Source organism: Channa argus, chromosome 4, assembly GCF_033026475.1.
Source record: "Channa argus isolate prfri chromosome 4, Channa argus male v1.0, whole genome shotgun sequence".
Taxonomy (NCBI): domain Eukaryota; kingdom Metazoa; phylum Chordata; class Actinopteri; order Anabantiformes; family Channidae; genus Channa; species Channa argus.
This window is the reverse complement of record NC_090200.1, coordinates 24,543,353-24,569,477: the sequence shown is the minus strand read 5'-3', so window position 1 is coordinate 24,569,477 and position 26,125 is coordinate 24,543,353. Positions and strand designations below refer to the sequence as shown.

Genomic DNA, 26,125 nt, shown 5'->3' with positions numbered 1-26,125 from the left:
TCAACACTTTATTTATTCCCAAGATCTGGGACACTTCAGTCCAGCTTTGTAAAAATCAAAGAGCATTCTCCAAAGTAAAAAAAACTAAGATTGGCAAGTCACTCAGCTCTGAAATCATCTTGAGACCAAGCCTAAATGAACAGAACATGGTTTTCTGCCACCTGCCAAGGGAAAATGTCCAACAATTTGGAATTATTTTCTGGCCCCAAACTCTACAGTGAGACATAACTCATTAATTAGCAAAATGGCTCCATATTGACTTCACGGCTAACCCTCTTTACGGAGTTGTGAATGGGAAGTCTTTTTCTATTCATCATCCATAAATGGACAGTTGGCTGATGTGTTCATGATGGCTGCCATAAAATATTGAATGAAGTTGAGGAGCAGAGCAATGCACAAAAACCATGAAAACATAGCTGAAATGCAGGAAACTTGGAGGCTACATGTGGTAGCTTTAATGGCTACAGTTTAATAATTTCTAGTCTGCTCACTGTTTTCAGATCATCTTTGTGAAATTAACATTTCTCTTGTATATTTGTTGATTCTTTTAGGATGGAAATGGCTACATTGATGAGCAGGAGTTAGACGCTCTGCTACGAGACCTTTACCAGACAAATAAGAAGGTTAGATGAGACCTTGGTAAAATTTTGTTGGTATTTTAAATACCAGGACATACTGTACTGTTGCCTTTTTGAGGGCTTAGACCTGGCTTTTTATTTCTGGCACCCAATACCGTATTGATTAGATGTTTTGGCCTTTGGTTCAGTTAATCTGACCTTTATGATGTGATCTTTGAGATACTCAGGTACTCAGGTATTAGGATTTGTACATGTAGTTGCACAGCTGCATGTTTCTATTTGAACCAAATTGTGACAAGATACACCGGACTTTGGGGACTGTTACATGTATGGAGACAAACATAACTATAGTTGTCAGGAAGGCAAAAAAGAAAATGGCCATTGGTTACTAATTTCGCCTCGTGAACTTACTAGCAATAACTGACATCTTTCATTCTGTTGATGTGTCTTTGTAAACCCACTTCTTCCCCTCATGGAGAAGCATTATCATGGTATTTTAGATGCTTTTAATATAACGGCCAAATTCCTAGTGTGCACTGCCCTTCAAGGATAAGAACCCAAGCTTTCAGATGAGCAGTTTGGCAACGCAAGCTCTTGGGTTCAAGCCTAACACATCCCTGATTTAAGAGATCTATGTTTTATCTTTAGTGGTACTCTGTGGAGTGTTTAAGCAGTAGTAGCCCTATGAAACAATAATTTGATGCCATAATTTTTGTCTCAAATCTGGACTTGACATTATCGGTGCCTTGACGGCATACTCCCTCTTCACAAACTACAGTAAAAAAAAATATTCTACATAGAGTTTCTACTTCATCCATATAGCTGATCTCCTCATCTTTATCCCATCCTTCTTGTTCAGGAGGTGGACGCAAAGAACCTGACGGGCTACAAGCAGAGCATCATGAGCCTGTCTGATGGGGGGAAGCTCTACCGTGGCGAGCTGGAAATTGTCCTCTGCAGGGAGCCAATTGTGTGAATCTTCCTCTTCTCTTGTTACATATCATAATTTTGTCTGCCTGCCCTGCGCTGCTTTTCCCTACACCACACCGACTTCCAGCTGCCTGCGAACATATAAAGGGTGCATGTGCTGGACAAACACTTGTCCTGCTCCCCAAAAAGTTACAGAATGAATGAAAAGTGCACTATCAGCACGCAACAGCTCCTTAAGCCCTTATTCTCTTCAATCTGACCTCTCAGCCCTAACCATGATATATCAGAAAACTCAAGCATTTCACCTTTTCATGCCCTTTAGCATTGCCAACCGTATTTCCATCCCTGTCTTCCATGCTGTGCCTGACTTGTCCTGACCAAAGTCCTGAGCTCCTTGTTCCATAGAAATCACCCTTTTGACCTATTAACATACCCTGAACCTTTCCCCTTGCCTCATTGACTCCTCCAATCTCTCGCTTTATCAACTTTGCAGTAGATATGATATATATATTGAAACAAAACTGCAGACAGCCGTGTTTGAATTGATTTAATTTATACAGTAGCCTGTGATAGAACTCTTATGGATTTTTCCACTTCTATTTGTTCTGAAGACCTCTTTTTCCATTAAAACTCTTCTGTTCCATTGCCATGGTACAATTCCCATCTAATGTTTGATTTTGGCTGAAACTGTCGACTGAAAATATTAATAAAATGTCTTCAGATAAAGACAGTCTTGCTATTGTTTGAATTTGATTTTATTAAAGCACAAAACCCAGTAGGTTTTATGCATTGATGAAGAAGAGTTACCTGCCTACAAAATCTGCCTACAAATCAGGATATTTTTTAACTTCTATCATTGCAGTGTCTCTCACGGTTCTATTACTTTCAGCATATCAACGTGATTCTAAACTTTTGTGTTGGTGTGGCACTGTGGTCTTTTCCCTCATCTTCGGAACACAAGCATAAGCATAAAGCAAATAAATGATGGATGCAGTCACAGTGCGAACATCATGGCGCACGATTTAAAGCTATAAAGTTTAGACACTAACATTGTGCTCAGCTAATGTTGGTTGTCAGTGTGGGGCGGCATTACAATTTCAACTACAACTTCTAATGCTTCCCCTGCAAAATGAATACTTTGTGTGCTTTGTAGTGAAGAAGATGATAGGAATAATAGATGTTTCTTTGTAGCATTGTGTCAGACAGCTTCATTTACAGCGTGGTGTCGTTTTCCCGGTTGCACAGTGAAAATGACAGGGGAAACAAATACAGTGATATTGCTGAGTCTGCACTGTGAGGTATTGCCTGTGTTTTCTCCTCGAGCAAATGAAATGAGGCAGCATAATATAACAGCACTCATCTACTTTACTCATCTTTGTTTGAGGTCTCGAAACAAACCTGACCTAAAGTTCTAGTCGACACAAATTAGAAATGAATTTTCATTGTACCTCCTGACATTCAGTCCCTCGGTTTTGTTTCTTTGGCAGTAATTTTTGGCTGACAGAACAGTAAGCTTAAAAAGTTTAAGTGGCCACATGATTAAACTTCAAAGTTTAATAAGTCCAAATATGGACAATCCAATGAATTATGGAACCACATTTCAACAGACCTGATTTTTACTCACTGTAACTCATAAATGACCAAAGCAAATCGAAAAGGGAACATGATTTGGCATAACACAAAATGATTTGACATTTTCTTAGAAGCTTTAAATGTCAATGGAAATATGAGTGCACATCCTATTACATAAAACCTATTATATAAAGGCTGCATTAAAATAAAGCTACAAATCTTAACCCTAATGATGATTAAGTGACATTTTGGCGGAATTAAAGCAGTACAAGCTTGATGTTTTCTAGGTGAATCCAGGGTGGGAGGTTTTCCCTGGGACTGAGATGTTAAGTCTTGAGGCAGTAGGACATGGCACGGTATTCTTGTTAAACTCCTGTGATTGAGTTGACATGCTTTTAAAGCCATTTCAATAATACAGCAAGCACACAAACTCCCATCTCACTGTGGGGCTGGTGAAAACCCACATCAATTAATCAGAAGCATTTAAATCTTTATATGCCATGCAGCTGTGTGAGGAAAATGTAATAAGAATTACAGGAAAATAGAACAATCTTTAACCATGCTTAAGTAACAACGATGGGCACTTGACCATCTTAGAAAATGTAAACACACAACTTTTGACTAAATGCATGAAACATTACAACCTTATTCATTGGTTAATAGACAATATATAGAGTTGTTATTTTACTAATGCACTGGCCAAATGCATTATGCTCTGTTTTTGTTTGTTTGTTTGTTTTTATAACCAGATTACCTTTGTTATTTTACATGACAAACCATAGTCCCTATCAAAGTGAACACAGCCTCCGGATTGCAGCCCAAGCCACTGCTATCCAACTAAAGCTGGACACACCTGAAAGATTAAGCTGACAGACACCTACAGCACAACAATGGCTGATATTGGTGTGTCAAGTAAAGTTGAAGCAGCAAACGCTGAGAGTGACAACTGAGCAAGTTGTATTTTAGTTAGTGTTTTTTTTTCACATATTTTTTATAGAAATATTCTCCGACCTTTACCTTAATGTGGAGAGGTGTGGTTGAACATCACTGTTTTTTTCTAAAGGTGTTCTGAGTGAGGCTCACCCTTCTGACCAATCATAGAAGTCCAAGAAATTCTGCTTGATTAGTAAGTTTATTAGTTTATTGGTATTTATAGTTATTTGATAACTACAACTACTGAAAATTCTGTGCAGAGTGTGGTGAAGCATTGGAAGCATAGCAGGTGAACATCAGAGCTTAATTTGTATTTGTCATTAAGGTTTTCTGATTCAGCATACTAGAAAATACATACATAGATAGATACATACATAGAAAATACATAGAAAATTTAGAAACTTACTTTAATTGTTTTGCCATTTAGCTTTAAGCATCCATAAACCCGCACAAGTTAATTCAAAGCACATTTGTAAATCGGTCAAGTTTCCACATGCATATTCTCTACTTGCATCTGCTCTTTTAGAAATTCTCCAACCTGCATCCCTGGCAAAGGCAAACAGCAGCACATTTCTCCCTCGTGAGCATTCAGAATATGCAGTACTCTGCCTCTCAACAATTTCAGATCTTTAATTACTGTTTGGTCGTGAAGTATAGAGATGATTCAGCTGTTGTCATCAAACTTTCAAATAGAGGAAAGCACTTGAAAAAAATGCTTAAGTGTGTGCATTGGTTTGGGAATAATGTCTTAGAACGTCACATATTTTTAAAAGAAGGAGCTGCTGATAGATTTTGAAAAGATTCACAGCTAATTAAACATTCTGCTGAAGATGCATTACTGAGAGATTGGACAGCTGTAGATACCTTAGTGCCCTGTTTGATAAGCCTCTCTCCAAATATATCTACTTTGTCAGGCATTTTGAAAAAACTATTCATCTTTACATATTGTGCATCCGCAAGGAACAGTACAGTTACCTCTACAGATGACTCATTAGGATTTCTCACTTGCTCCATTCTTTTTAAGACCATCAACAGTGTGTTTTAATGTGCAGAAGTTTGTCCTAAAGGCAACACAGAAGGCAAGAAGCATCTATAGTCCCTGAATGCAGTTTTGCTAAGCACTGCCTTCTGCTACCATCTGTGAGTAGATTTTCCATTTGAAATCAGACTGCTCTCAAACAGATGCAGGATGAACTTTGTTCTTTATCTATAATTCTGTTCAAAAGAAAGTAAAAAGTTAAAATGCATACTTTAGTTACAAGTACTGCTCATTATCCACTAGTATATGTTTTAAAACATGCAATATAGACATCATAGTAAAGGCAAGGAGTAGTTCCACCTAAATGGAACAGAACATGATGAAAACAGGCTATTATGTTGCAATCTTCTGCAATAAAGCTACTATGACATTTAACTTATTACCTTTCCAGATGTCTGTTTGTTACAGTCATGACATGGATCTAGGAATATTAGCCAGTCGATGGTGGGTCTACCAATTTAGTCCAGAATGAAATATCACAAAATCTACAACTAATTGGGTTGGCATGACAGTTGAATCATTTGTAGATGCTTTTATCCAAATCGACAAGGTGAGGAAAAACACACAAACAGCAACTTTATTTTAAGTGTCTTGTTAAAGGACACTTCGACACGTGGAACGGAGGACTCTCTGACGTGCAGGTAGTACATGCCACGCCTTATCTCCACGTGATGACGACAGGCAGATCTGAAACAGTGTTTACAACAGATGGAAAGCTGAGTAGACTGAAAAACCAAACTGTTGCACCATGTTAGGACCAAAGGACCAAAAGCTGTCTACATGGTGCAGTGGAGAAAAAAGAAGAAAATATGAATATAAGAGGATAACGGCCATGGTTTATTCATTAATGAAATGAACCCTGGTATTTTATTTATTACCTCTTTAAATGTAGCTCATGTAAATTGAATAAGTGAATGAAAATTGATGTTTTTAACCTAGATTACTGTGTAGCCCATTCACACACTGAAAACATATGCACACACATACAGAAACATATGTTACAGCACAAAACATGCACACAATTGCAAAGAGATATAAGTTAATACAGGCACAACCACTGATTGCGGTCCTGTTCCTTTTCCTGTTAAGGGAAAGGGGATTATTTGTTTTCTCTGTGAATTACCTTTTAATAAACGTATCTGATACTTGCATGTTTTTTTCAGCAAGGTAATCTTTACAAATGAACACACTTTTTATTATTTTTGACGCCTAAAAACACCAGAGATAAAAAGCTATTATTAGACTATAAAGAAAATGCACCACGGTTGCATGACTTCAGTGTCACCGTCACAAAACTTCCACTTCGTAGTTTGATTTTGGATAAATACCTCTTCTACAAAAGCCTTTTCCCTTAGTGTGACCAGATCTGGCAAGTGACGGTGAACTGCTTAGTCTCAATGTTCCCGACAACCTCTGTAGTCATATTTAGCCACTTGTTAGCAATCCCCGTTCTTGAGAGACAAAGGGGGTTATTTACTGGCAAATTATAGGTCATAAAAGAAAACACGAATATGTTTTGACTTCTTAATCACAATCCTCAAACAAAGGCATTTAACAAACAAAAAACAGACTTTGGAGAACCACAAATGCAAATCGTTTCTTTCGGCTGCTCACTTTCAGAGGTCACCACAACAAATCATCTGCCTCCGTGTAACCCTATCCTCTACATCCTCTCCCACTACACCCAACCTCAAAATCCTTCTACTGATATATTCACAATCTCTCCTCTGAGCATTTATTCATGTTTCTGGTAACTTATCACTGATGTAAAATAATAAGCCACAACATTAACACTGCCAGCTAGTTTTAATATTGCGATGGTCAAAGGTCAGCAAGTAAAAAAATAAATGCTCCTCATGATAAACAGGTGTATGAAGCAGTGCATCATAGCTTGCTGTGTAATAGGCTATGTAATTGCAAAAAGTCCTATGCTGACCACTGACCACAATATTTAAAACACCAGGTGGTGTAACAAAACCAGATTGCCAGTCCAGTTAACTTCAGACATTAACCAGATTAAGTTAGACAATAACCAGATTATATAAACAAATAACCAGACTACATAAGATAATAACTCTATTACTTAAAACAATACCCAGATTACATACGACAATAATCAGATTACATCAGACCCTAAACATATTACATGAGATTTTAACCATATTATGTCAGACAACAACCAGATTACGTCAGACAATAACCATATTACGTAGGACAATAACCAGATTATTTCTGAAAATACCCATATCATGTAGGAGAATAATCATATTACATCCGACAATTTCCATATTACATCAGACAATAACCATATTACATCAGACCAGATTCACATAAAACAATAACCGGGTTACATCAGACAATAACCAGGTTATCTACTACTACTACTCTCCTTTCAGCTTATCCCGTGAGTTCAGGGTCGCCACAGAGGATCATTGCCCGCATGTTGATTTGGCACAGTTTTTACGCCGGATGCCCTTCCTGACACAGCCCTCCCCAATTGGACTTGGACCGGTACTGTTAGGGGCTTGTACACTTCAGGGCCGGGGATCGAACCATTCACCCTGTGGTCCGTGGGAGACTGCCTTTACCAACTGAGCTATAGCCGCCCCTAGACATTAACCAGGTTATATAACAGAATAATCAGATTAAGTAGTAAAATAACCAGATTATGTCCATAAAACCTGATTACGATGGAAAAAAAAATATATTACGTTAGACAGTAACCAGATTATGAGACAATAACCAGATTATGTCAGGCAATAACCAGATAACGTCAGACAATAACCAGATTACATAAAACGATAATTGTCTAACCTTTGTCCATTGTTATCGCTTTCCCTCTTTTTTCCTTCTCTGTATGTTTACCTGTTGAATCTGAAGTTGAATCTATATGCTCCTTTTGCAGTATAATGTCATGTTGTTGCTGTAACAAATAGATAAAGGATTTTCCCAACATTCCCTTTATAATAAAAGTAACCAAAATCTCCTAGATAAAGTGACAGTGTCAAATTAGCCTTCCCAAATAAGACAGAGCTCCTTTGATTTCTGAAATCTGGAAATACAAAACAATGAAGTAGGTCAATAAGGTAGGTACTTAGTTCTTTTGCCACTAAGCCAGTATGATCCAGGAAGTACATATGAAAGAGAATCCTTAAGGGAGTGAAGGAAATACTATGACTGATCAATATTGCCATTTTTAGATGCAGTAAAACCTTCTAACCTTCTGATTGAATCTGGTTCATGTTTATTGAATTATACATAGCCACAGAGAGGATGTAATGATTAAAGTTATATCTTCAATCTACTGATTTTTCTTGAATTAAGTTATCCTCCCAGCAGAAACAAACACATACATAAAGAAAGGATGGACCACAACCAGGAAAATTGATATGGTTGAAAAAATTGTTACGTTGAAAAGTTAATTGTAGAATTTCACTAGTCTAAGGTAATTTTCATTGAATGTTGAATACGGACTGAGTTTGGCCTAAAACAATAGTAGGAGCTTCACACTAAATCTGAATGCAGAACACAATATCAGGCTGTACTGCATGTCATCTAAGGTTCACATCCTGTGACTTTGCCACAAATCATCTTTCCTGTCGTATTCCACTTTATACAATGGAAGCAAGACTACCTAATGTTTATTTTGTCAGTAATTGGAAGTCATTAACTGAGTGACATAGCTCTGGGGCAGCTGTTTAAGCACTAAGCACATGTGTAGGGGATTTTCACTGTACAGTTTATCATTCATTATATGATTTTGTTGAGCTGAAAAATATCTAAAGCAGTAAAATGGAAATACCATGTTCTGTGTGTCCACTGTCTCTCTGCAATCGGCACTGATTACTGAACACACCAAATGCAAACCAAGCTATTAACTGACAGTTGAACTGTCTGAAGAGACAATATCTCACTGCTGTGGATGCACAGGCAAGCCAGTAAACATGCTCAGGAGCTTCGGGAGCACAGCTCTGCACAACACATTGTACCACTACCAACTCATCATTTTCCACTGTGTGCTCAGTGCCAAAGTAATGTGTCTGTAAATGGAGGCTTAGAAGCCAAATTCCAAATTAACTGACCTGGTGCAGACCAGGGATATCTGCTGCTCCCAAGCACCAGAAGCTTTAAGAAAATCTGGACTCAGGAAGCTGCCAGGGAAACCATCTGTGTGCTGTGACTGCATAAGCTCCATCGGCTGTGCTGTCACCCTTATCTTTGCAGCCCCATCTTAGTGTTTGAAAACTTAATGAATGCAAAAACAAATTGTCACTCTCTCTTTTATATAACCAGTATTCAAAAAACACTTTTAGATTTTGGATTGTGCACTTCCATTTTGTAAAATAATCAAAAAAGGAAGAAATTGAAGAAGTTTTATTATGCTACATATAAAAAAAACTACTGGTTTACTACTGGTAAGCACTTTCACATATTAAAAACAACATGCAGCTTTTAAATTGAATGTATACTGTAGTAGATAATGACTAAAGGTATAGACTACTGTAATAGGTAACTTGGTGAAGTGCTGGCTGTATCATTATTTAATGAAGTTTTCTGAAAGACATAAACACAAGTTATTATTTGAACGTAATATCTGACCCTTGTAGTTAACTCCCAATAAATGTTTTTTTAATGTACTGTAATATCTTTATATGGTAATTTGTTCATATTTTTACAGTACCTCATTAAGTCAAACAGCCAACATTATCATTATTATTATTATTATCATTGTTATTATTATTATTATGTATTTGTACGTAAAAAACCGTAGAAGTTACCTAAATATTAATAAACACAACAAGTACAAAACTCCAGTCAAAGAAACCAGTACTACAAACTCATAGTGCACAGTATTATATAAAGCTCTTCAGTCTATGGGGAAACCAGCTATGTGCGCTACGTTTTGTACATGTACCAATGAATCATGGGAAATGTCCTTCTTTCCTGTACGGGAACAAATTTGTGCAGAACACCTCGATGTTTCTGTTTGTTACGGAAGCTTTTTTGTACCTCCTCGGTAAAAGGTTTAGGCTAAATGTCCCCGGGATTACCGCGAGAAACTGTCGCTCCTAATCACTTTCTCCCCGCTGTCTTCGCCCTCCGTCCTGGCGCTGTCCTCTGTTAAATCTTCTTCTTCCCGCAAAGTCTCTGTCTCGGTTTGGTCAAGTGGAGCAACTCTCCCACCTACCGGAAGAGTAGCGCGACCAGTGCAGACGTAGCTCGGTAAATATCCAGTCACCTGAAAAGGTTACACACCGGACTGCCGAGTCCTTTATTTGTTACAAGATACAGTAACGATGAGTGGCGCCATGCAATTTAAAAACTGCTGCTCTGTGCTGGTAACGGGAGCCAACCGTGGGCTGGGGCTGCAGATAGTCGACACTCTGGCGAGTGGAGGTTTCTCGCCGGGTAAGATTATAGCCACGGCCAGAAACCCCGAGAGCGCACAGGTAAACACCAACCCTGAAGGACTTAAGTTAAGGACTTAACTTGTGCTGGTGCCTTTAACCTTGTGGGGGGATAATAAATTCTGCACCATGTTTAATCGACCTAGATAACTGGCGAAGATACAGCAACAGTGATAGAAATCACCAGGGGGTAGCATTGTACTGTAAATGCATCTTAGCTTGGATTACAAATCACATGACTCGGGTTTTTCTGACCTACAGAAGCTTCAAGAAGTGGCAGCAAAATATCCCAACATCCACATAATCACTCTGGGTAAGACTGAGAAGAACAGCATAACAAACTATTATTACAAATAAATAATCTTACAATATGTGACCTAGCGTAATATATTTTTATGTGCACACAACACAAGACACCAACTCTCAGACACATATAGGTCTATAGGGTGATTAATGTAAATTAATAACTTTTCATCTAGTCATTCAGAGATATTGATCAACAATGAAATATATAGTGAACATTGTTCAACAATATATAATATATATATAAAATGTTCATTTCTTTCAAAAATCCATACATTTCTCTCTTATAATAAGTTTCATATTGGTTTATGCCGTATGATTTGTCTGTCTACCAGATGTGTTAAGCCAGGAGAGCATAGAGAAGTGTGTGGAGGAGGTGGCCAAGCTGCTACAAGACGAAGGTCTGAACTGCCTGATCAACAATGCAGGGATCAATGTGTTGGCCGACTTTAATACAGTTACTGCAGACAAGATGATAGAGAATTTCCACACCAATGCTGTGGCTCCTCTAATGATCACCAAGGTAATGTTTATTAATAGACAGAGCTCTTCTTGTCTTGACTTGGATAAGCTACTTAGTGACAGAAAGTATTCGTTTAGATATCTTCAGTTTTCACCCCACAAGACCAGCCACATTGTTTTTTCTTGAGGCACAGGGTGTAGGATCCATGAGCGGTTTATGTTCTAATTCCTGCAAACTAAAACAAAAGCATGACCTTGATGGACAAAAGTAGCAAAAGCCCTTAGACCAGCACAGACTGCTTTTATAAATATTAATTAAAAGTTGGCTTCAGAGTAAAGGGTGGACTACAGAGCAGCACCCTGAGCTGGAAGAAATTCAGGCACTGATCAAAAAAAAGGCAGATATCTGCTGACACATGGTTTGTTCCAAATGAAGGACAGTGTCTGTAACCACAAGGCCACTCTGAGCCCCACAGCTCTTCTATACTGTAAGTACAACTCAGGATAAGTGATCGGTGGGTAAGGGACCTGCCACTGCACCTCTTGCTTTGGAATGGCATTTTATACTTTACATTTCACTGCATCATTCACATAGTGCTGAAAAAGATAAATACTCTGAAGCCTGAATTTACGTTAATCATGATTTCCTGCTGTGGGAGAAAAAGATTGTTAGAGAGCCTCTTTGTCTCATGTTTTCACATGTTTATTTTTGTTTTATTTATTAATTTCACATTTCAAAACAAAGCCAAACAAAACTATTGCCATGGATTCATAACTCTAGAGTAATATATTAAAGCCATGTGGTATAATATGCAGTATTAAAACATATTTTTTGCATTAAAACATGATCATTTTCTGCTTTCAACATTAAATTTTCGGTTATAAGGTTTTGCTATTTTAAAATATGTTTAAATAAGAAGAAGATCTCACACTGACCAACCTTAACTAATATGAACCTTTCACCAGCTGAAGAACAGACTTACCGTAGACAAAAAGCCTACAAAAGCATATCAGAAGAGAAAAACAAATATTTGGTGATGTTAGTGAGACACAGGCTTATGCAGTTACTGCAAACAAAGGATCTGCAACCAAGTATTACATTTTATTTACTTTAATTTAAAACCATCAATACTGTTGGAATTGATACAGTTTATCTAATCTGATACCATATCTGCTATATTCTATGTTGTTTAATGTATCTAACAGTAAATACCATAATATAAATTTTTCATCTGTCTTTTGATCATAAAACCCTAAATTGACATTTCACCATAAAATATTACATGTGTACAGCAAAAGCAAATAAAATAGCCTTTTTGTACTATAGCTTTAGAGGGAACTGTACTTCACCTTCACCTTCACCTGTTTTTATTGTGTGACACAGATGATGGTGTCACAAATCTGCTCATGTGTGCATGTTTTCAAATTTTAAGATGAGTAATGTTAAAATCTGCTCATACCCCATTCTGACCAGAAAATAGAGGACAACTCAAATAAAAGCTAAACTATACGTAAAATATGATTTGAGTGAAGGGTAAATTTAACAGACTTATACTCTGGGTAATAATAAAATTCAATTTCTGCTGAAAGACATCCAATGGCTTGAAAATAATCTTACAATCAGTGCACTGTTCATCTGTAATCACATTCAAACTTAAATATAGCTTGAGAAAAATCTATACAGATAATTGAGGGCCTTTCTATCTGAGGTCGACGCACTACCACGAGAGGGCAACACTAACTTTAAACAGTGACTCCACAATGTGACTGGTGCTTTAGTCTGACTGATAATGCTTCATAGAAAGATTTGTCTTCTTTTTAATTCCCTTATCTGTTATTAATAGGTATGAACTAAACAATTAAATATAGATTTTCCAAAAGCTGTAATAAAAAGTAGCCTGTGGCCTCATGGAGCCCTTTTAGCTTGAGATCAGCCTCAATTGTGGCGTGTTTTTGTTTTCTGTCACCTCTAGGCCTTCCTGCCCCTGTTAAAGAAGGCTGCATCCAGAGGAGGAGCTGGTGGCTCAAGGAGTATGGGCATCCAGAGGGCAGCAGTTATTAACATGTCCTCTCTTTTGGGCTCTGTGGAGCTCAACTGGGGCGAGAAAGCAGACACCTTTAAATGGTACCCCTATAGAATATCCAAGGTATTACTACCATGGGGAAGCTTCTTGATGGGTAGAAGCACTTAATAAAATGCAAATCTCTAAGGCAGGCAAGCTAAATTAACTGTGAAGACACAGTTAAATAGAAACAATGTTAAAAGCTCTTTTAAAATAGTGAATTTTAGGAAAAATGTGAGTGACGATGTTGCATCATCCTGCATCTGTTATGATCAGCTGCTGTTGTGTTAGTATAAGCTGTGCTGTAATGGGTTAGACTTTGCCTTATTTTGCATTTTAAGTTGTTTCTGCTTGCCTTCTTAGAGTGCCCTAAACATGGTGAGTCGATGTATGGCTGTAGACCTGGAGCATGATGGGATTCTCTGTATTGTGATACATCCTGGATGGGTCCGAACTGACATGGGGGGATATGAGGTAAGGGTTCAAGTCTGGGATCTAATAAAAAGTTAAAGGTGCGATTAAAGAATACAAAAACCTGAAAAACCTGACTATAAAAAACAAATAAAGTTTACAATAATCAGAAAAAAAATTCTAGAGATTTTAATTGAACAAAGTCTAGTCTCAAAGGGCTGTTACACAATGATATGAAGTGAAAACTTTCTATTACATTTCACACATTTAAAAGCCTTTTGAGTCAAGTGTCCAGATGTACATTTAATCTAGATCGTTGCAACTATGATTACAAAGAAATGCCTTTTCAGGCTCCACTAAGTCCAGAGGAGAGCATTTCTTCCATCTTGTCTGTGATTGGTGGGCTTACTGAAAAGGATCACGGATCATTTCTGGACTTCACGGGGGAGATGTTGCCCTGGTGATCCTCAACATCACAGAAATGAGTAGAATAAAAATTGAAACCTATACAGTGAAAACAGAACTGAAGTGTTGTTTATTGGTTGTGCTAAATGCACCAAATAGAAAATGGTTGACATTTGAAATTCATCGCCACAAATTTGCTGTGCTTAGTCTCACTACTTTCTAGCAAACAAACTTCTGTTATGTTTCCCTTTGCTTTGTCATTATTTCAAAGTTACAGTAACACTTATGGGAACCACTGAATTGGTGGAATATAAGAATATTGGCTAGTTAATTTTCCCTCAAATTGCAACTTGTTTGGTGCTGGGTGAGGTAAGGTCCCTCTCAGAAAATCCAAAGAACATAATCTACTTTTAATCCATCTTTACTGTTTTTCTTTGATAAAGGACACCCATCTGAAAGGCCTGAGAATTACTTTCAAACTGTGATAGATGAACACTGAATTGGGTGTGTAAACGTGTAGATATAGTTTACAGTATAAAATTACCCAAATTACACAACTGATACACTACCATATTCCCTGCACCCTTATTTACTATGTTTACATTGCTGTCTAACTTGATATACAAATCTTATTTTAAAGTTCTTAGTGTTAAGAGCATTTACGTTAGTATTATTGTTGTGAAACAGTAATAAAAGTGTCTTCCATCTCCAGAAGAGTTTGAGTCTCTTTCATCCACAGAATGCTTTAATTTTTAAAGGGCCCATTTGTAGGTGGGTTTCCTCCTTCTTATCATGTGGCTCTCAGCCAGCAGGTGTAATTCCCCAAAATATTAGTTATCTAGATTAGATGGGTCTGTGTGATAGTGAAGACAAGGAAAAACTTTTATGATAAATATAACTTTAAATCATGATTGCCCTTGTGTTGTTACAGTTGGAAGAGTGTTGAGTCTTATCATTGTCATTTTACAGCACCTGCAGCCACAGCTGGTTTGGTTACAGTTATATGATAAAGCTGCAGTTGAACGAAGCAGAGATGAAGTTAAATGTGCCAAGTATAATATGAACATACGGCATGGTACATTTAACAGTTATTAAACCTAATAATTAATTAAGCAAAATAGATGTTGACTTTTGTTATGAAGAAAAGAAGAGTGCAGTAGCAGTCCTTTTCCTACCTGTGAATACGGACATGGCCCCTCAACCACTGATGTACGATGATTTGATGTTTTAAATCATTTGTAGAATGCTTTGACCTAGATATTTGGCAAACAGGCGGACGGAGGTAATTTTTGAACAAGAAAAGAGTGAGGCCATGTTAAGCTCCCTGAAATGTCACATTTAAATCTAATCTAACCAGTTTGCCCAGAATGGTGTGGAGGAAGTCATGTGGTGGGTGTGTGTGTATATAGAGAGAGAGGGAGAGAAGTAGAAAGAGAGGAGAAGGAAAGAGAGAAGTAAGAGGAACTGTTACGTGATAAAGTGCCACATGCAGATGAGCTCTTTTGTTTCTGTGAAATTTGAAAAACTCATCCCTTGGATTCCTGAAGAAAAAGATGAGCCGAGCTTGTATTATCTACTACAGGTAAATATTTATACATGTCCTTAATTTCAATCTGAATTAGCTTATTTGGTGAATAGAAACCAAAGGCCTGCACACTAGTGAACTATGTTTGCATTTTCAGCTTTTCAGAATTGTTTCAAAATCCTTTGCACAACACTGTAAAATAACTGAATTGTTTCTGCAAATTTTCTTTTAATACAAATACCACTGCTAACACATCTTTTACGTTGCAACGTCTGATTTGCATAAAGTGTGAGCAAGTTGTATTTTACTAAACCATTTCTGATAGGAGATTATCATATCACAGTTGAGCAGTTGGGAGTAATCACACTATTAAAGTACATGTTCTGGATGTTGCTAAAATGAGCAGGTTATGGACATTTTAATCTGACCAACATTACAATTGTTAGTAAGTATCCAGCATGTGCTTGTGTGTACTCTCCAGTGGGACATTTTAAAGATTATAAGTGTGCTTTTTCTAATGTGGCTCACAAGATTGTGCTTTTACATCTGTCCACTTTGCAGCTGTCATTTAGACTTGACATGTCCTGGATCAGTGCTAGGACCACCGTAAATGAATTTAATTTAATGCTATTATGAAACTGCAACCTGACACTAATCCTTAAGATACCGTTCAGTCCTGCTACTCACAGTGACCAAATACTGTTATAGCTTACAAGTACAAGTTATGTTTGAAAGTTATAATTACTAAATGGCTGTCATTTGTTCTTCAAATGGTTTATTTTACAGAAGTATGTGTAATCCACATGGAGGTCCAGAATCATATTGATGCAGATGGACCATCTAGCCCCTCCGGGGCTGCTTTCAGCAGCTGGAGAGCTGCGGATGCCATTCTCAGACACTGTTAAATACTGCATCCTGGGCATCTCTGTCAGTCTCCTACTGTTAGCCCTGGCCATCTTGGCTTGGCAGACCTTTAGATGCTGCGCAAAGACCAACACCACATACACCAGGCAAGAAACATGTGAGTAAGAATTAAAATACAACACTAAACAGCAATGCAAATATTAATGGCGTTTAGTGTTTGGCTGGGGACTGTATGTAATCATCAGATTCACAGATATGTCTGATTTTTGCTGTTTTGTAGTAAACAATGATCTGCTGTACTCAGATGAAAAGTCAAAAGCAGAAAGTAACTACTCAGGAGCTCCAAGTACAAAGGTAAGAAACTAGAGTTAATATATCTCTATCTATCTCTATCTATCTCTATCTATCTCTATCTATCTCTATCTATCTCTATCTATCTCTCTCTATCTCTCTCTATCTCTCTCTATATCTATATCTATATATATCTATATCTCTATATATATCTATCTATCTATCTATCTATCTATCTATCTATCTATCTATATATATATATATATATATAATATATATATTAGCATATTAGAATTAGCATTAGAATACATATTGAACAGTTTTTGATAAAAATTTAGTTTGTGGTTGTATCATGCATAATGTGACTTTAGTTCGATAACAACTGGAGCGTAGCCATTTTTGGCAACATAACTGATGTCGTTCAGTCAATATTTAGAACACAGCCCACAAATATTAACAGATGCATCTATCAGGGAAGAAAACCTTAATTACCTGAACTGACTGAAATACTAACTGATAAATTGCACTTTAAACAAATTGCACAATATACCCTCCAGATTTTGTTTATATCATTCAGCAGCTCATTATGAGCCGGTGACATCCAAATGTATAACATTTAAATATATATAAACATCTGCAGGTACATATCTCTTTACATGCCTTAACCGCCTTGTTATTTAGGTCATTATTTGCAATGCATTACTTGCCTTGTATACAGTTTTTGGCAACAAGCTGACACTGTAAGGGCATTGTAAGGTCCTATAATCAGGGGAAATGTAGATATAAACTGGGAGCCAACAATTGACCAAACACTAAGTTGGATTTTAAAACAGTTTCTCTATTTGGAGTGAACAATAGTACTGTACTGTAAAGGAAAAACTGAGATAAGATAAAACTATGCAAAAGAGTGGACATCATTTACTAATGCCGCCATCTCTAGGACCCACTAACACCTCTCATTCAATCTTAGAATAAATATTGTTTTTCCATATTTATTTGATTGATGTTGATTGTAAAACATTACATTATATTCCAAAGTGTCTCTTGTTGTTTTGTTCAGAACCTGCACTATGTGCTGATGCACCAAACACGCAATATTGTCTATGTAGATGAAGTCAAGTGAGTGTGCTTGTTTAAACAAAGGAAAGTAGGCAAACAAAGCTGGAGGTGCTGTAGCTAGTAATGAAAATGTTACTGAAACAAATGACACACGTGTGCCTCCAGGTGAAGGATGTCAGCAAAGAGGTCCGCAGGCTGAGTCGCTGTCTCTCTCAGCCCTCATGTCCCTCCGCAGAGCATGACCAGAAAGACAGGGACATGGGAGAGCAAGCGGACATTAAAAAGGTAACAAACATAGTGTTGTCACAGTCTTGAAGCTCAATTTTTCTTTTATCCCCTCATCTAAACGCTTCTGCAAAAATGAAATTCTATGATACAGAGCACCGACAGCAGGTAATATCTACCAGATTTACATTACATTACTTAGCACTTAACAGAAAGTACAGTTGAGGCTGGTGGGGATGTCATGAACCTGAAAAAAACCCTGAAATTCTGAAATTATACACTGATCAATCACAACATTAATAACACCTGGTGGTTTTAATATAAAAATATAATAAACCAATAAGTGCAGATGTATCATTATGTATTTACTTTTGTACTTTAAGTAAAATGTACATAATCTGCTTACTTTTAATTGATTAAAAGATTCGAAGTGGATTTTTTTGGACCAATAGTTGAGTTAGTAGTTAGTTGAGTATTAGTTTACTTCTACTACCTCTGCACACTGTGTGTCACATTCTGCTGTGTATGGGAGCTGTGTATAGCTGCAGACTGTGCAGAGTGACCCTTGTCACCTATGACATTATTAAGACCACCAGGTTAAATGTTGTGTCTGATTGTTATTACTATAACTACAATATTTAAAATTCTCCAAACAGATCCAAAGAGACAAATCATTGAAAGTGAATACACACTATACATTTAAAGCACCGTCTACATCAGCATTAGTTGTTTTTATTGTCTTCACTAACACACAGTCTTGTACTAGGTCAGTGGGTCCCTAGGTTTTAGTGTCTACTATGACCAGCTGCAGTCCCGTTTGGTGGTCACCATCTTGCAGGTGGAGGGGCTTCTGAAAAACAGCCAGACCCGCAGCCTCCAGCTATTTGTCAAGCTACGACTTATGAGGGAAGGATTAGAGGGACTGGGAGTGGAGAGTTGTAAGGAGGTAATTTTATCAAAGTACCGTACATACATTGCATGTGTCATCAGTGGGTTTTTTTGTCACTTATGTAAAATGTGTGACCACTGTCCTGTGTTCAAACTTGGTGCATTGTGTCTGTATTGTATAAAGGTTTTTAAAGGCATTAGTGTGCTTCTCTTAGGCTGAAGGTACAGCACCTTCTCTGTGGACAGTACTGCATGAGTGGCAAACTCGCATTGTGAAAGGCAGCTGTAATCCTTTATTTGGAGACCAATTCAGCTGTGTTCTGAAAGATCTTAAGGAACTTCATCAGATCAGAATCAGAATGGAGGTCCTGCAGTACATAAACACATACTCTTATTCTCAGTACCTATTAAATTTTTGTAAAATATAAATTAATTTTAATAAGAAAATTCATATCTTTATGTGCCCCTCAGGTGAGGGACTTTGATAAATTCTCCAGACACACAGTGTTAGGAGAGGTGAAATTTTCTCTAGGGCACCTCAACAACTACCCTGTGGAGCTACATGAGAATCTGCAGATACCCCAGAAGGTAATGTAAAGGAAGACATGGACACACTCACACAACACCTCAGAAACAAGGGTCTGAGCCATTTACACACACACACGAGAAGTCATGTAGTTGTTCTCATTTTTAAAATGGGGTGAATTAAGGAATTCCATTATTACATGTGCACTTTAATGATTATATATAGTATGTTACTAAGAATTAAAAAATAAATTAATATTAATTTAAATTCAATTTAAAAAACAAAAAACTCATAGCCCATTTATAATATTTGTGTTTTTGGGTTCTGACATTGTAATTAACAAAGCTAAAAATCATAGAAGAAAGAAATAATTTTATTTTTATTTTTTTGACATATGGATAGGAGCACCTGGGGATCAAAAGTTTTCATACAACTTTATGAAATGTTCTCCAATAGTTTTCATGTCTTCACTTTGCCTTTATTACCTTTCTTGGTCTTCTACTTCTTGGAGGGTCTTAGTGTGACATTGTTTTTATTAACTGCTAGATTATGGATTTCACATTTCCCTTGTTTGAAATTAGAGATTGTTCTCCAGCTTCTTGAAGGTTTACCAATTTTATTTTGATGTCTTCTAAAAGTTGTTTTGCCGATTCCATTGTTTCTTTGCTCTCAGCAAACTCCTTGCAACTGCCCCTGGAGATCTACCCACTTAGGCATAGGCAAAGGCCATATAGATGGTCGCGCAAGGCAACATCAGCTGGAGAGATGCTAAAATTGTTTTTTAATAATTTTAGTTTGAGTTATGTTTAGGAGAAGACTTTACTATCTGTGTAATGTAAACTATGCACATTTTCTTTCCAAATACACCGCCTGGCATTACACACATCATACAGCTGCAGCAGCAATCAAGCAGGCTCATGTATGAGAATGACCGGTACCTGCAGCAGGGAGAGATGTTTTAAGGGCAGGATGGGGCTGAAGGCAGCCAAAGAACAGTTCATTACAAGACATTGATGTAAGAAATGTAGGGAGGGTCAGTATTTTTTAAAAGGTCAAATGAAAGAGTGAGAGGAAGAGACTACAAATGTGCAGATTGTCATGCGGCCCAACTGTTTGTCTGCTTTGCCTTCTCCCTCCCTCCACAGCTTGGTTCGGTACAGTGGCTCTGCCCACCCACTTATTGTGTTCCTAGTTGAACATCACTAAACACTAATGCTGACTCAATTTACATTAATATCTCCTTTACTTTCAATATTTTAAGTTAAAAAAACATTTCAGTGTAGGTGTTCCTCCATCAGAGGATGAGCTGAGCAGCAGGTAAACCACAGCTCCCAGTAAAGGAGGCTCAGACAGCTGTCACAGTATACAGTAAGTAGTAGACAAAAGACATCAGGAAGCTACTGTAAGCTCATTCAGAAAGATAGTGTAAGATAACTTCTGTTTTCACTGGTTTTCTCAGAAATTGTAATAAGCTTTTCAAAAGCAGGCTTATACAGAAAGGTGCACACAAAATCAACAGTCGAATAAAGTGTAAGTAGTCTACTTTCATAAAGAAGAACTCCACAACAAGTAGCCTACCATATGCTCTAAAATGTACCAAAAAAGTACCAGTACTGCAGCAAAAAAGTGATTCATCTAGGCATTAATCTGAGTTACTGAATTTCTTTTAAGTATGTTGTTACCGTGTGGAAAACATGGATGTACAAGTCTAGTCCAGATGTGTTGTGCATGTACCATAAGTGCATAAGTAAGCTTTCTGCAGAAATCTAATATATTTGGATAAAGTTTCATTCATGTCCAGATTCAAAGCGAGTTTTGACCATTTAAGTCTAACCATTTAGTTAAGTCTGCACTTATGACAACCTGCCCCATAAGGGTCAAATGGTTACACTCTCTGGGCTAGTTGTCACACTGAATTATCAAAGAAATATATAAACATTTAGTTTTAAACAAACTATTTATTTTATGCCTTCTGGCCTAGAGCACCAAAAGGCAGTGAAACAGCCCTGCCTAATAATTAGCTAGAAGGTTTATCAACGGGGATGCAAACACTTGCACTGATTTTGAATTTTTTATTATCTTACTATAATTTTCTTTTTATACATTCACTTTTGATACTGATGGTGGACATTTTTACTAACTGGCAGTGCATTCATTTTTGTATTGATTAAAAAAAAACACGTTCTTTATAATATTCTTTCAAAATACTTAAGGGATCGGCCTTTTAACTGAACTGTATTTATGTACTTGTGTGTGACACCAAGCAAAACTTTTTAGCACAATGATCCCACGATGGTGGGACGAGCTACCAAACTCTGCACGCTCAGCAGACTCTCTCCCAATATTGGAAAAACTGCTGAAAACAGAACTCTTCTGCATTTCCTATGCACTTAAATCTCTTTAAAAAAAAAAAATTCCTGTCTGCTCTCTCGCACTTGCATCTCGTGAATTGTGAACACTTTTCTCATAGGACTTTGCTTTGATTTCCCCTTGACTTAGATTTTTGCCTTGTACCTCACTTGTAAGTCGCTTTGGATAAAAGAATCTGCTAAATGACTAAATGTAAATGTGTAGTTCTTGCTGAATGTTGATAAATAATGGGTCTGCAGTGATGTCACCAAGTTTCACCCAATTTCTATGACTTGTATAGAATGTTTCACCAGATTCTATACAAGTCATCAATTGGATTAAATCTTTAACACCCACTTTCTCCACAGGATCTTGTAGGAGAAGTGCTTCTATCATTGAAGTTTCTCCCCACTTCTCAGAGGCTTGAGGTTGGTCTGCTAAAGATCAGAACGGCCCTCAATGAGATATCCTCTAATACAGGTAGACACCACACAAAACTAAATCCACCAGCCATTAAACCAATACAGTATATCATCCAGTTGTTAATACATTTTGACTGTTATACAGCTCTATATGCCAGGATCAGTGTGCAGTGTAACAACTGTAAACTGAGGCACCAAAAAACTGCTGCAGTGGCCCGGTGCCTGGTGACAGTCTTCAACGAGGTCTTCATCTTCTCCCTACCAGAGCTTCCTTTGGAGCAGTGTAAAATTTTGGTTTCTGTGTATGAGACTCGCTCAACTAAGAAATCAACCAAATATCTGATAGGACAGATGACTGTGGGGAAAGAGAAGACTGTGGAAGACGAGCACTGGAGCTTGATGATGCACTCAGTTCGCCAGCCAATAGCGAAATGGCATGGCCTGCTGATCTGACTTACAGCCGTCCTGCACTTCTTGGATGCGCGCACCTCCTTGCATTTAGCTAAAAGTGTTTATCAGGCTTTGAGGGATCTCTCTATACCTGCATGTTAAACTTGGACTCTTCTCCCACGGACTCCACAGTGGATAATTCAAATAAAATTACTTGTCCAGTCAGAAGTGAAACCTGAGGTCATGCAGTGGCCTTGTAACTCACATCACTTCTCTCTCTCTTTAGCTCCAAATCTAATATTTAAAGGGCCCCTGGCATCCAGACATTTTCATACCGTTTTTCTCATGAAGACCACAGTAGAGTCTCATGTACAGAAGAGTTCATATTAATTTTCTGCTGTCCATTAGATCTGTAAACATTCATGGCTTCACACCTGTCCATACCTATACGAAAACCTTTACGTCTTGTTTACCAAAACTTTTTTTGTTGCTTAATACTTCAAGAAGGAAATCAGTAGTGTTCATATTGTAAATCAGAGCTATCTGTGTCATAGTCTCTGAGATGCAACCCTGTGTGCAGAGATGACAGAAGTGTATAAACTCAGTACTAAAGTTAGAGTGCAAGCAATTTAAAAAAGTACTACATTGCAATCAGAAGTACTACTTCTAAACTATTTACTTAATTTGAAGAAGTAAGTACTTGCTTCAAATTTTAATACAACTAATTCTCTAAGAAATTGATTTCTCTGTGCCTAAATCTGACTGAAAAAGATTTTCAACTCCTGAACTTGATAACCTAAATCCACAAGTCTAGTCCAGATTTGTTCTACATGTGCACTTAAAAAAGGTTTCTGCAGGGATCTAAAATGTTCAGGTTAGGTTTAATTTATGTAGAGATCAGTTTTGTGATCATTTACAAAACAATCGCTGATCATTCTTCTATTCATAAATGCAATCTTTTGCTAGCAGGACTTGAAATTATCACTTACTGACCTGCCAAATGCATGTGAATTTCAGCAGTGGTGGGTAACAGTTACAGTTTTAAAGACATAATACAGTCTATCCAGAGAGTATTCCCAGCACTTATATTTTTCCTGCATTTTGTTATGCTACACACTTATTTCAAAATAGGTCAAATTCATTATTCTCCTCAAAATTCTACAAACAATACCCCATTATGACAAAGTTAAAAAGCTAGTTTGAAATCTTTGCAAATTTATAAAAAATAAATAAAAACTCGCATGTAAATAAGTATTCATCGCCTTTGCTCAATACTTTGTTGATGCACCTGTAACACCAATTACAGCCTCAAGTCTTTTTAGGAATGATAGTACAAGCTTGGCACACCTATTTTTGGGCATTTTCTCCATTCTTTTTTGCAGTACCTCTCAAGCTCCATCAGGTTGGATGGGGAGCTTTGGGGCACAGCTAAAGCTCTACAGAGATGTTCATTCGGGTTCAGTCTGGGCCACTCAAGGACATTCATTGAGTTGTCCTGTAGCCACTCCTTTGATAGCCTGGCTGTGTGCTTGGGGTCATTGTCCTGTTGAAAGATTAACCATCGCACCAGTCTGAGGTCCAGAGTGCTCCGGAACAGGTTTTCATCAAGGATGTCTCTGTACATTGCTGCATTCATCTTTCCCTCTATCCTGTCTAGTCTGCCAATTCCTGAAACATACCCCCAAAGCATGATGCTGCCACCACCATGCTTTACTGTAGGGATGGTACTGGCCAGGTGGTGAGTGGTGGCTGTTTTTCTCCAGACATGACTTGACATTCAGGCCAAAGTCCTGGCGGTTCCAAACTTCTTCCATTTACAGATGGAGTCATCTGTGCTCATTGGGACCTTCAATGCTTTTTCTGTAGCTTTCCTCAGATCTGTATCAGAGGTCTTGGACTTCATGTCTTGGTTTGGGCTCTGACATGCACTGTTCACTGTTGGACCTTATATAGATGTGTGTGCTTTTCCAAATCAAGTCCAATAAACTGAATTTTCCACAGGTGGACCCCAGTTAAGCTGTAGAACTATCTCAAAGAAGATCAGTGGAAACAGGATCCATCAGAGCTAAATTTTGAGTGTCATCGCAAAGGATATGAATAGTTATTCACAGGATTTTTAAATTCTTAAATTTGCAAAGATTTCTAACAAACTTCTTTCATGTTTATATAATTTTGAGGAAAATAATGCACTTTATCCAATATGAAATAAGGCTGTATCACAACAAAATCTGGAAAAGTACTTTTTAGATGCACTGTATATATAAAGGGCCCATATATTTTAGCCATTAAAGCCATCAGTTGAGGAACACCACCAAGGCCTTTGTGCTGAAGGCTCAGGAGATGTCTGATGTCATTGAGCAGGTGGAGGACTGCTGCAAGGATTGAGCCCCAAGCGCAGGCCACAAGAGACCAGTAGCAACAGTTGGCCAAAGACACTGACCCAACAAGAACTTCCTAGGCCCTGTGTAGAATGTTGATCCGAGCTTCTACCTGTCCACACAGCTCTTACCTCTCAGTCCCCCGCTGTCTGCCCCCTCAGGTACACCATCCCCTATGTACCTGCCAGCTGAAGGACATCATCATCCCTTATCTCCAGTTGCAGCAGAAGATGGTACATCATATCTGTTTTACATTTAAGTGAATTCAGAGCAATAGATAAATGTTATTTTGAATTTTTATTAGTATACTAAAATTGTATATATTTTTTTAAGAGTCATCAGCATTAGCCTCTGGATGTGACCTCCGGGCTGCATTTTTATATTTTTGTAGCAATAACCACAATAAAAAGTTAAATGAAACATATATAAACTTTTTTCTAAACTCTAATTTGAAGGCTGTAGTAAACCTGTTGAATTCCAGCCATTAATACTTACATAAATACTCAGTTATCTAACGTGCGCCTTCTGTGACAAGTACACAATTGTGTACATTTGTAATAGCTCTGTTCAGTCATACTGCAAATGTTACTTTTGGTTGTACTCTCTCCCCTCTCTAGGGAGTATGTGATTATATTATTAGTTCAATGTAGTAGCTGTTATACAAGAAGTGAATAAAAGAAGGAGAGAAATAGACAAACATACAGCATATAATATACAAGCAAAATTAAGTTAACAAGCTTTTACTGCACAATCTCTAATCGTTAAAGCATGTAATCTTATTTTCAATAACATGCTACATGATGTGTGAACAGAATTACTGGACCCAAGTGAGGAGACTGTGCGAGGGATTGAACTAACAAAAGGCTTTTATTGACGAGAAACTAATGACAAAACAGCAATCGCTCTTAGCAGGAGGGTACAAAGAAAACAGGCTCACGGAAGGTAACAGACCAACACAAAAACTATCCACTTGTCTGAACACTAGGGCAGTAAACTTAAAACAAATGCTAGAATAAAACGAATGTCGACAACGGGAGTGATAGATAGTTAACCAAAATAAATACTACAAAGACTAGACTATAAAATAAGACTAGGGTGTGAAAC

The 26,125-nt window shown here is 37.5% G+C and overlaps 2 protein-coding genes and 1 long non-coding RNA gene across 5 annotated transcripts in view; 2 read left to right on the top strand and 1 right to left on the bottom strand.

Annotated features, from left to right (window-relative positions):
* Positions 1–2,238, top strand: part of calb2a (calbindin 2a) — a 17,186-nt gene extending 14,948 nt beyond the window's left edge. Inside the window, exons 10-11 of the mRNA XM_067500814.1 lie at positions 552–623; positions 1,438–2,238. Of these exons, the coding sequence (XP_067356915.1) occupies positions 552–623; positions 1,438–1,554 (189 nt within the window). The 3' untranslated portion in view covers positions 1,555–2,238. The remainder of the gene's footprint in view (positions 1–551; positions 624–1,437) is intronic.
* The window catches only part of LOC137125401 (uncharacterized), a 15,918-nt gene extending 5,735 nt beyond the window's left edge, over positions 1–10,183 (bottom strand). Inside the window, exon 1 of the long non-coding RNA XR_010914135.1 lies at positions 10,104–10,183. This is a non-coding gene — a long non-coding RNA (uncharacterized lncRNA). The remainder of the gene's footprint in view (positions 1–10,103) is intronic.
* syt19 (synaptotagmin XIX) lies at positions 9,999–26,125 on the top strand. 3 transcript variants are annotated; one of them, XM_067500811.1, is made up of 9 exons: positions 14,162–15,686; positions 16,416–16,650; positions 16,774–16,847; positions 18,009–18,128; positions 18,907–19,014; positions 19,172–19,321; positions 19,428–19,544; positions 22,200–22,311; positions 22,399–26,125. In XM_067500811.1, exons 2-9 carry the CDS (start codon positions 16,455–16,457, stop codon positions 22,704–22,706), a joined length of 1,185 nt encoding a protein of 394 aa, XP_067356912.1. In that variant the 5' UTR covers positions 14,162–15,686; positions 16,416–16,454; the 3' UTR covers positions 22,707–26,125. The 3 variants fall into 3 exon arrangements, 2 of the variants coding, with proteins under 2 accessions (XP_067356912.1, XP_067356911.1); XM_067500810.1 differs by having other exon boundaries at positions 18,835–19,014; positions 22,399–26,124; XR_010914134.1 differs by lacking the exons at positions 16,774–16,847; positions 18,009–18,128; positions 18,907–19,014; ... (2 more) ...; positions 22,200–22,311; positions 22,399–26,125 and adding exons at positions 9,999–10,502; positions 10,722–10,773; positions 11,099–11,286; positions 13,199–13,372; positions 13,652–13,762 and having other exon boundaries at positions 14,050–15,686; positions 16,416–16,631.